This window comes from Amphibalanus amphitrite, unplaced genomic scaffold (assembly GCF_019059575.1).
Source record: "Amphibalanus amphitrite isolate SeventyFive unplaced genomic scaffold, NRLGWU_Aamphi_draft 001096F_arrow, whole genome shotgun sequence".
In the NCBI taxonomy this organism is placed as follows: Eukaryota; Metazoa; Arthropoda; class Thecostraca; order Balanomorpha; family Balanidae; genus Amphibalanus; species Amphibalanus amphitrite.
In genome coordinates this window covers 672-11,900 of record NW_024882590.1, presented here as the reverse complement: position 1 = coordinate 11,900, position 11,229 = coordinate 672, and the positions used below count along the sequence as shown (strand labels likewise).

The following is an 11,229-nucleotide window of genomic DNA, read 5'->3' as shown; positions in this document are numbered from 1 at the left end:
TCGCTATAACTTGGCCAAAAAACGAGATATCGATCAGAAATTTGGTATGTAGATAGAAGATGGTAGGTCCTATCACATATATTCCGTTTTTTTGAAACTCCGAAAAACTTTTTGGATTATTTGGCTAATATATAAAAAAATGTTTTTTTTAGTCAAAACTCAAAAATTTTAAAAATCCGAGATAGCAATTTTGTAGCCCTGTCGATTCTACACCTTTTATGTCTTGATCATTTTTTTTGGATCTTCAAAGCTGTAGGCCTGACAGCTCTTCGCGCGAATGTCTTTTTTCGGTCGAAAATGGCAGAACATGACGTTATTCTGACGTCATTTGTGGCCAACATATCATAGCCTCTGGAAAAGTTTTGGTCACAATGTGTAAAATTAATGCCCGGAGGGGTCCTTAAATTTTGGTGGCGATATCTCCAGCCGATTAGGAGATATTGACGGAAAAGGACAAGGGGCCGTTTCGCCCCCCCCCCCCCCTACGGGGCCTGGCCGTGGGTTAAGTTTTACTTTTATCATTTGCAACATATAACATGAGCATAAGGTTATTCACTCTATGTACATTATTATTCATGCTCAGAAATACCATAGCTTACTTCCAAGATATTTTATTGAGATTGTTTGTTTAGCCAAAAGTAAGTAAAAAATAAGTAGGAAAGTCCTAACTATCCTATAGGAACTATAGGAACTATAGGAACTATAGGAAAGTCCGCTGATGTGGGACGGGAATGCCGTGTGATCTGTGGCAGGCGGCCGACTCGGAGGCCTCTTCCGGAGACGAGACCCAGGACTCTGGTGTACCCAGCCATCACGCGGTGCGTCGTCCCGACGGTGGAGGAACAAAACCCGGCGCCTCCGAAAGCACGGATGAAGATCGGACACATAAACATCCGTTCACTGGTGCCCAAATTGGACGAAACCCGGCTGATCATCCGTCAGAATGAGCTCGACGCCCTTTGCATCTCAGAGACGTGGCTCACTGGCGATATCAGCAGTGACCTGCTACTCTTCGCCGGCTACCGGATCTTCAGGGAGGACCGCAAAGTACCCAAGAGAGGACAGAGAACCACGCGCGGTGGAGGTCTGGCCATTATTCTTCGGGAGGAAATCACAGCGACTAAACTCAAGATACCGCCACCGACGGATAGTCGTCTAGAGATTCTGTGGGTGACTGTGGGGGCGCCTGGTGGGCGTTCCGCCGTCCTCGGCGCCACCTATAGGCCACCTGGTGAACCTGTAACTCCAGACCTTGACGCTCTTCGCCAGCAGCTACTGGAAGTGTCCCGTCATGAGAAGCCGGTCTTCCTCTTAGGCGACCTAAACCTGGACCTGACTCGGCCGGACGGGCTGCAAGTGGCACGCTACATCACCATGCTTCAAGAATTAAATTTTCACCAGCTCATACGGAGTCCGACACGACCCGGGGCGACTCCATCCCTCCTCGATCACATACTCACAAATCAAACCAGCGTCAGTCACGAGGTAGCGGCTGTCATCAAGACGCATGTCAGTGACCACGACTTGATCACCATCGAAGCGCCACTGCCGAGACCGAAGCGGAAGCCACGCGAGACAACCACACGATCCACGCGTGATGTGAACTACGACCAACTCTGTCTGGACCTCCTGCATTCGGACTGGAGCGCTCTGTATCGAGACGAAGCGACATCCATCGATGCTCTCTATGACGCGTTCCTGAATACCTGGAACTCTGTAATCGACCAGCACTGCCCGATGAAGCGTGTCCGACTGCGACATCCCGACCGGCCGTGGCTGACGCTCAACGACGACCTGAGAGAGCTCCAAAGTCAACGGAATACTGCGAGGCACCATAGAGACACCCTGGGTACCGTTGCCAGCGAGCAGCAATACCTGACACTGAAGAAGGAATTCAGGCGCCGGATAGCAGCTGCCCGAGCGGAGTACTTCTCAGCCCCCTCCAGCATGACCGAGATGTGGGTGGAGCTCCGGAAGCATGCTCTGGGGCCAGCTCGAGCTGTGAGCCCTGACGACGTACTGGACGCGGAAACTGCCAACCGCTTCAACTCCTACTTTGCCGAGGTGGGCAGCCGGATAGCCACCGAACTGGCCACCCCACGGGACCGGCCGGCGCCTCCCCCTAGACCGTCTACTGTGTGCAGCTCTACGTTTGCTGTCCAGCCAGTCACATTGCCGGAGCTCAGCGGCGCCCTGAGGAGGATGAGCAGCTCAAGGGCGACCGGCAGTGACGGCGTGTCGCTGCAGCTGGTCAGGCGCTGTTTCTCGGTGGTTGGTCCCCACCTGCTTCGGATCATCAACGCTTCCATCGTCACCGGGAGAGTACTAGCGCTGTGGAAGCATGCAAAAATCGTGCCCATCTACAAATCAGGTGATAGGCTGCAGCCAGCTAGTTTCCGACCTATCAGTGTCCTCAGCGTGCCAGCGAAAATCACTGAAAAACTTGTTAGTGCTCAGCTTACCAATTATCTCGCTGAAAATCACCTCATGTCCCCAGCCCAGTATGCGTACCGCGCCCACCACTCCACCGAAAGCGCGCTAGTTGACCTGGTTTGCACTGTGGCTACCCACAGGGACGCGGGAAGGGTGACATGTGTTACTTCTTGTGATCCGTCAAAGGCGTTCGATTGTGTGCACCGCAATGGACTGTTTAAAAAGCTCAGCTGGTATGGAATTTCGTCCCACTGGTTCAGCGATTATTTTGAAGGCCGAACACAGTCTGTAGCAGGAAGCACAACGAGAGACGTGCCATTTGGCGTAATTCAAGGTAGTATTTTGGGCAAGGCCATATATAGGAGGTAGCGACACTGAGCGATTTGTTTACAGCCAGTTTCGGACTCAGTGACGCAAATGTGTCGTCACGGGACAAAACAATATGGCCACCTCTAATGAGAACCAAGTGCAAGAAGTTCCCGGATGTAGCCAGCACTGACGTCACCGGGTCCGAAACCAATGACATCAGTACTGGACCTATGGCGAAGCAAAGTAGTGACACCCCCCTGATTTTGGGTCCGACCATGTTCAACATTTTCACGAACGACATGTCATGCCATTTATCTAGCCACGCATCCGTTGTATCGTACGCCGACGACTCGCAACTTATCCACAGCGCACCACCTACACCCGCTGGTCTAGTCGAGCTGTGTCACGCCGTGGAGGCGGACCTGACTGCGCTGTCAGGATGGTTCAGCTGCAACGGGCTAAAAGTGAACCCCACGAAGACCGAGTTAATCCTCTTCGGAACCTCATCTTCGCTCAAAAAAGCTGAAAATTTTACCATTAGTTTCGACGGAGTTGTTCTCAAACCGGCACACAGCATCAAAGTTCTTGGCGTGGTCCTAGATTCCGAGCTTAGTATGCAACAGCAAGTCAACCATGTTACCAGGCGCTGCTACAGCAACCTGATTACTTTGAGTAAACTCAGAGGCACTCTTCCGCGCAAAACACTAATACGGCCCATCCAAGCTCTTGTTTTTCCCCACATTACATACTGCCTACCAGCCTGGGCCCCACCTACACAGCAACAGCGGCATCGCATAGACAAAATCATCAGCTTTGCAACCCGTATCGTTACCAACAAACGCCGTCACGAGCACATCACGGCAGCACGGAAGGAGCTGGGGTGGATGTCTTTTTGCGCACTAATCGATTACCGTGACTCGGCGCTTGTGCATTCCGTCGTGTACTGTGACAACGGACCTGAGCGCCTCAAATCTCGCGTGTTGTACCGGGCTGATGTATCAGAGCGACAAACGCGAGCCACTTCCTCCGGTCAACTGGAAACATGTCGCTGCAGACTTGAGTCGACTAGAATGACTGTGCCCGTGCGCGCCGTACGAATGTGGAACACTCTAGATCGTAGCATTCGGGAGCAAAAAGTGTGTCAAGTGTGTCACCATGCAATAGCCATCTACGCGCGCGTCCTCTGTTTACCGTTTTTTTTGCCGCTTTTTGCTTTATTTTTATGTTTGCTGCGCTTTTGCATTTTAAACACATCGCTGGTTTTATTCATTTTTTAGTCCATCACATGTTTTACGCATGAAGGTACATCATGGCAGTCTTTGTATGACACTGTGGCCTAACAGCCAATGTTTTATTGGATGCCACAAAGAACCGCAATAAATAAATAAATAAATAAATAAATAAATAAATAAATAAACCTTCAATTTACATTTCTCTTAGCGCAATGACAAGAAAATATTTATTTATTTGTGACTGACGTCAATGAATTGAAAACCCCCATAAACCTTAGGAATTAGGATTGAAAGAGGCAATTGTGGCGCAAGTGTAGTCGTGGGCTTGGTGAGTGGGGTGCGGCACGAAAAATCAAAATAAATAAATAAATGTTGGTTCTTTGATGCTCAATAGTGTTTTCATGCCTCTCATATCAAATCAATTTTTGACACTGTCTTGATCAGTAGGTAGCTTATCACAACCCAGATACCAGTAGGTAGCATATCACGACCCAGAAAATATGTGAGTTAATAAAAGAATCGCATTGAAAAAGGTACCACTACGAGTATCGAAATATTTGCTATCAATTTTTCAATATATATCACTCAAGAAACTCCGAAAATATTATTTCATATTAATAAAAGAAGCAAGAGATTCAACTTTCAAGACAATCACTGAATTGCAGTTCAATAAGTACAGTTCCAGAATCCGCAACAGTCATAATGTAAAAAAGTTACCAGGCCTGTTGTTTTCATAATCATGATACACAATTTGGCTCTATGTAGATATCTACAATGCTGATATCCTGGCTCATTGTTTTCTGTTCATTGCCAAGTTTCTGTTGACCTTGAGATCAGTGGCGCAGCCAGGGGGGGTCAGAGGGTCAGCTGACCCCCCGAAATTTCTGTCAGGGGCCCGCTCGAGAGAGAGAGTGAGAGAGAGAGAGAGAGAGAGAGAGAGAGAGAGAGAGAGAGAGAGAGAGAGAGAGAGAGAGAGAGAGAGAGAGAGGAGAGAGGTCCTAATCTAATCGGACGAGCCCGCTTCGAGAAATGCCCACTGCGACACCTCGGGTGAGGGGTCGGCCTGGGGCCCCAGGTGGACAGGGCCCGGGCCCCCAGGAGAACGGGCCCGGCCCCCTGGGTGGATGGGACCCGGGCCCCCTGTAGATGGGTCCGGGCCCCCGGGTGGATAGGGCCCGGGCCCCCCGGCGGATGGGGCCCCGGTGGATGGATCCGAGCCACCGGGAGAACGGGCCCCGGGTGGACGGGGCCCGGACCCCCGGGTCCCGCGAGAACGGGTCCAGGCCCCTCGGGTGGATGGGGCCCGAGGCTCCGGGAGAGCGGGCCCGGGCCCCCCGGGTGGACGGGGCCGGACCCTGTAGTGTACGCGATCATAACGGTTTTGAATTAGTAGCACCGATCCTCCAGCCTTGTAACAATCGCGTCACCATTGTAACCCAGCGTGTCGACGCCATGTTTTTAGTAAACAATAGACGGTCCTGCGGCTCTTCATCCGTTGTGTAGTTCTGAGATGCTCGCAATCGAACGAACACTATAAATGGCGACGACGGATGGGATTCCTCGTTGAGTGATAACCACTGTGGTCGAACAGTGTCGGTAGTCTTGCCGAGAGGAATTTCGAGTGCGAGTTTATCAATTCAGAATGAGCCTGGACGGCGTGCAGCCTCCCGCGCCGTTTTTGCCCAGCCCTGGAAAACCCGCTGTTGACTGGCAGACATGGGAGGGCAAATTTGTTAATTACCTCCTCGCCATCTCTGGCGACACCTTCAACCCTGCCCGGCAGCGCGCTGTTCTCCTTCATTGTGTTGGCGACGAAGCGTACCGGCTGTACGAGACCTTGCCCCCCGGCGTGAAGGCTGACGGCGAAACGGACTTTGACTTGGCTCTGCGCCAACTGCGTGAGTTTTATACTCCGCGCACCAACGTCATCGTGGAGAGGTTCAACTTTCGTCAGCGTGGACAACATGACAGTGAGACAACTGCAGACTTTGTGTCAGCTCTACGCGGTCTGGCTCGAACGTGTGAGTTCGGGGCCATCACAGACGAACTGATCCGTGACGTAGTGGTTGAAAAGACTGTGCACCCCAGACTCCGAGAACGGTTCCTCCAGGATAAGGACCTCACCCTGGAGAAGGTGCTGGTGATGGCAGAGGCCTTCGAGCGCTCCCTGCGTGAAGCTGCTGCCATGGCCCCTCCTGCGCTGCAGCTCGGAGCTGTGGCCAAGGTCAGCACAGGCCCACGACGCCGCACCACCCAGCCATCGTTACCCAGCCCAGCCACCCAGTGTACCAACTGTGGTCGGAAGGACCACCAGCCAAGGGATAAGTCGTGTCCCGCCAAGAAGGTGGTCTGTCATCAGTGTGGCAGGAAGGGACACTTCTCAGCCTGGTGTCGCAGCAAGGAGAAGCCGCCTGCCTGCAAGGAGCTTCAGGTACTCTCCTGCTCCACCTCAACTAGTTCCAAGATGACCTGTACTGCATCAGTGACTGCTAGCACAGGCGTGCAGCGAGATGTGCTGCTCCAAGTCGACACGGGTGCCTCCTGCTCCATCCTCAGCATGGACCTGGCACGTAAGCTGTTCAAAGGGGTGCCCTACGAGTCGTCCACTGCCAGCCTGTACGGGTTTGCCAAAACCCCACTGTCAGTGAAGGGCACACTGCCCACAGTCGTCCGCTTCAATGGTCAAGAAGCTACAACAGACTTCTACCTGGTGGAAACTCCGAATCAAGAGGCTATCATGGGGTTGAACCTGATCAACGCCCTCGGCATCACTCTCCACCCGGCTTCCAACAGCATCTACAGTGTGGAGGCTGAAGCCCAGCCACTGCCTGCCATCGAGCACTACGAGCACCGCATCGTGCTGAAGCCTGGTGCTACTCCAACAGCCTACAGGCTCCGCCGACTTCCCCTCTCTGTCCGTGAGGAAGTGTCGGCCGAGCTGCAACGTCTGCTGCACGACGGCATCATCGAGAAGATCGACGCATCTGAGTGGGTCAGCCCCCTCGCCGTGTCCAGGCGCAAGGATGGCCGGATACGGGTCTGTGTCGACCTCCGTGGACCCAACTCGCAGATCGTTGCAGAGGTCCACCCCCTGCCTACAATTGACGAGCTGGAATCGAAACTGCACGGCAGCGTCTACAGCAGGATCGACCTCAAGACAGCGTACCATCAACTTCGCCTGCACAAGGACTCAAGAGACATCACGGCCTTCCTGACGCCTGATGGTCTCATGCGGTACACACGAGTGCCGTTCGGTCTCGTCTCAAGTGGAAGCGCCTTCCAGAAGCTCCTCAGCAGCCTGCTGAAGGGTGTCCCAGGTTGTGGGCACTACCTGGATGATATCCTGGTGTCTGGGAAAGATCACCAAGAGCACGACACCCGCCTCAAGGAGGTCATGGACCGCCTGGCCCGAGCCAACGTGACCATCAACAAGGACAAGTCCGTCTTCAGGCAGACCAGCATCGAGTTCTGCGGTCACAAGCTCTCTGCAGCTGGAGTGGTCCCACTCCAGTCAACCGTCCGCGCTGTGATCGAGGCGCCTCCGCCCTCCGACGCTCGGGAGCTACGTAGCTTCCTGGGGACCACAGGATGGTTCAGCCGCTTTGTGCCAGCGTACGCCTCAGTCGTCCGACCGATGGCTCACCTCCTCAAGAAGGACGCACCGTTCCAGTGGTCCGAAGAACAGCAGGCCGCCTTCAACAAGGTGAAACAGCTGATCTCGACGAGCCCCGTCATGCGCCCGTTCGACCCGCACCTGCCGACGATCGTCACCTCCGACGCGAGTGACCGAGGCGCCGGTGCTGTCCTCACACAGGTTCAGCCCAGCGGTGAGGAGCGGCCGGTCGCCTACTGGTCCCGCTCGTTCACGGAAGCCGAGTCCAGGTACTCCGTGTCTGAAAAAGAAGCGCTCAGTGCAGTCAACGCAGTGGAACACTGGCGTATCTACCTGTGGGGACGCTTCTTCAAGCTCAAGACCGACCACTCGGCGCTCACTACCCTGCTGACGCCGAAGTCGTCCAACCGAGCCGGAGCTCGAATCGCCAGGTGGCAGGCTCGTCTCCTGCCCTACTCGTACTCTGTCGAGTACAAACCGGGACACACGATCCCTGTCGCCGACGCGCTGTCCCGGCTTCCGCTCCCAGACACGTCCGGCGCCGAGACTGACGGGGACGACATCATCGCGCTCGTCACAGACGACGCCACAGACGCGCTCCCAGAGTCGGAGATCCGAGCAGCGTCAGAAGCCGACCCAGCGCTGAGCGAGGTGCGGGAGGCCATCCGCACAGGCTGGCCGGCCTCGGCGCGCGAGTGCTCGCCGACGCTCCGACCGTTCTTCGACGTCCGTCATGAACTTCAGCTGCGCGATGACAACATCATCCTGCGAGGCCCCGACCGAGTGGTCGTCCCGCTCGCCCTGATCGACAAGTACCTCCAAGTGGCTCACCGGCCGCACGAAGGCATCGTGCGCACGAAACAGCTGCTCAGAAGTCTCGCGTGGTGGCCCGGCATGATGCGAGCCACTACCGACCTCATCCGCGACTGCTCGACCTGCCAGGCCAAGGACGCCGTCCTCTCTCAGGGCGCGCGCCCCGCTCCGCTGCAGCCGGTCCCGCTCCCGGACCGGGCCTGGTCCAAGCTCGGCATCGACGTCGTCGGACCCATCGCAGGTGCGCCGCCTTCAGCCCGCTACGCCATCACAGTCATCGACTACGCCAGCAAGTGGCCAGAAGTCGCCCTGACATCGTCTGTCGAAACCGATGACGTCATCAGTTTCCTCGGCAGCCTGTGGTCTCGAGAGGGCTACTGTGACGAGCTCGTCAGCGACAACGGCCCCCAGTTTACAAGTGCCAAGTTCGAGAAGTACCTGAGTGACCGCGGTATCCAGCATCGGAAGTCGTCTCTCTACTGGCCGCGGGGAAACGCGGCCGTCGAGCGGTTCAACCGAACCCTCAAGACGTGGCTGCTCGAAGCCGCTCAGCAGTCGCCGCGGACGCCACAGGCCTTCGCCGCGCACGTCACGCGCCGCCTGGCTCTGTACCGCACCGTACCGCACTGCACCACCGGGATCTCGCCCTCTGAAGGTCTGCATGGCCGCCGCATGCGCCTGGACCTGCCAGTGATGTCAGCCGACTCCGCTCCAGACGCCGGCCTGCACACGCGCGTGCAGACTCAGCAGCGCCGCAACGAGCGGAACTACAACCGGCGCCGCGGCGTGAAGGTACCCACCATCCAGCCCGGCGACAAGGTCCGCGTTCGCCGCCCTGGACACACGCCCAAGAACCTGTCACGGTTCGGACCGACACAGACGGTGGTCCGTCGTCTCGGCAAAGCCACGTTCCTGCTGTCTGACGGCACACGGTACAACGCGTCTCACCTGGCGCTCGCCCCGGCAGCCAGTTCGGCAGAGACATCTGACGGCGACTCGCCTGCAGCCGGACTCGACCCGCTACCGACCGTGGCGGACCAGCGCGAGACCGCACACGCGCCTCGTCCGGTCACTCCCCGGCGCGAGGGCCTGCCAGCGGTGCGAGGAGACCCTCCTGGCTCCCCGGCTCCAGATGGACGTCGATCGGCCACTCCAGCGCCGGTTGACTCGCCGCGCTCGCCGCGCCGTTCGGGTAACGAGCTGCCGCCGTCCTCGTTCGGCAGGCGTCGGTTCCAGCCCCGTAAGCTCGCCACCTAGGCCCTCGCCTAGCCCAGCTCAGACCCGCATGGCCCGGCGTAACATTTTGATATGACTCGTTATTCCGTACCGGGCGTGCTTTAACTTTATGTGTCGGGGTATGTAGTGTACGCGATCATAACGGTTTTGAATTAGTAGCACCGATCCTCCAGCCTTGTAACAATCGCGTCACCATTGTAACCCAGCGTGTCGACGACATGTTTTTAGTAAACAATAGACGGTCCTGCGGCTCTTCATCCGTTGTGTAGTTCTGAGATGCTCGCAATCGAACGAACACTATAGACCCCCGGTTGGATGGGGCCCGGGCCCCGGGAGTACGGACCCCAGGCCCCGGGTGGACGGGGCCCGGGCCCCCGGCTGGATGGGGCCCGGGCCCCCTGGTGGGCGGGCCCCGGAGCCCCGGGTGGACGAGGCCCGGAGCCCAGGTGAACGTGGCCCGGGCCCCCGTATGGATAGGGCTTGGTCCCCCATGTGGATAGGGCCCGAGCCCCCGGGTGAATGGGGCCCGCTAGGGTGACCCGCTTGCTTCGCAACGCGAATAAGGGGTATTTTCGATCGGTGGGCGTTTGGTTGGTCTTGTGTCTGTGGGTTATGTATCCATTACGGTCGATTGCCTTTTGACGGCTAAGCATTTTGGTTTTGGGAAAAAATATCCATCGCATCGAGGTGCTCGTGTCTGATAATAACCATGCGTTCTACTATAGAACATGCCAAGTGTATTTCATGACATAGGTTGGCGTAGGTTATTGAAGAGTGAAAGCCATCGATGAATTACTATGTAGAGGTTTGAAGCATTTATATTCTTAAGAATATTGTTGCTCGTCATGCAAAAGCGATGATTGGACCTTGGTCACAATTGAATGCTCTTCCAATCTATGCCCATTTCAATTGTCAAACATACCAGGTTATGTAGCAAAACCCCTGTAATTAAGTAAGTCATAAGCAAATGCTATTTTCTCCAGCAATTTGTTCCACCTTGTTTTTGATCAATTAGCTTTTCACAATTTTCCCATGAGAGGCGGTAGGTACGAGTACATTTCTCTTGCCAACAAGCGTTGTTTGAACCCGCTCCGTCTGACAGTCACCCAAAAATAGCATTAAGTCCAAAATCCGTCCAAAACGTCAATTTTTCAAGCATAAGTGCCCTCACGGGTGCACGTGGCGCGTGCCATCCCTGCACCGCACACCATTCGATAGCCCGTTCGATTCTCATGCACGATACTGTGTTCCTCGTGCCGATCGGACCCACGGTTACCGAGATACTGCACGGGGACCGGACCCGTGTCGGGCAAGTTGAGCCATTGTCGCCCATTTTTGCAAGCCGATTTATGCATGTAAAGTCTATGACGCGAATTTGCACTTTTTGAGCACGCGCCATGTGCTCACCACCGGCCCGATCGAGCTGTGACTCTTCACAGGCACGTTACCCATCCTTGTTCTATAAGTTGCGCGAATTTCAGCGCACTATGGAAGTTACGTCGCGATCAGCCGCTTTTTTACGCGAGTTCTTCGCGAAAAAAACCTTAGGGGGTTGCATCAACCCCTCCCCCCTGTGCCGGCGAGGGTTAAAAC

The 11,229-nt window shown here is 55.4% G+C and overlaps 1 protein-coding gene across 1 annotated transcript; it reads left to right on the top strand.

Moving 5' to 3' along the window:
• Positions 1-870: 870 nt before the first annotated feature.
• LOC122370083 (uncharacterized protein K02A2.6-like) lies at positions 871-9,657 on the top strand. The gene is made up of 2 exons (XM_043345346.1): positions 871-2,250; positions 5,758-9,657. Exons 1-2 carry the CDS (start codon positions 871-873, stop codon positions 9,655-9,657), a joined length of 5,280 nt encoding a protein of 1,759 aa, XP_043201281.1.
• The last annotated feature ends 1,572 nt before the right edge of the window (positions 9,658-11,229 follow it).

Bases quoted from the DNA above. Each gene is read 5' to 3' on its own strand.
- LOC122370083 (XM_043345346.1), top strand. From the start codon at position 871: ATGAAGATCGGACACATAAACATCCGTTCACTGGTGCCCAAATTGGAC. The intron at 2,251-5,757 runs GTCAGGCGCTGT...CCTGCCCGGCAG, and splicing joins ACGGCGTGTCGCTGCAGCTG to CGCGCTGTTCTCCTTCATTG.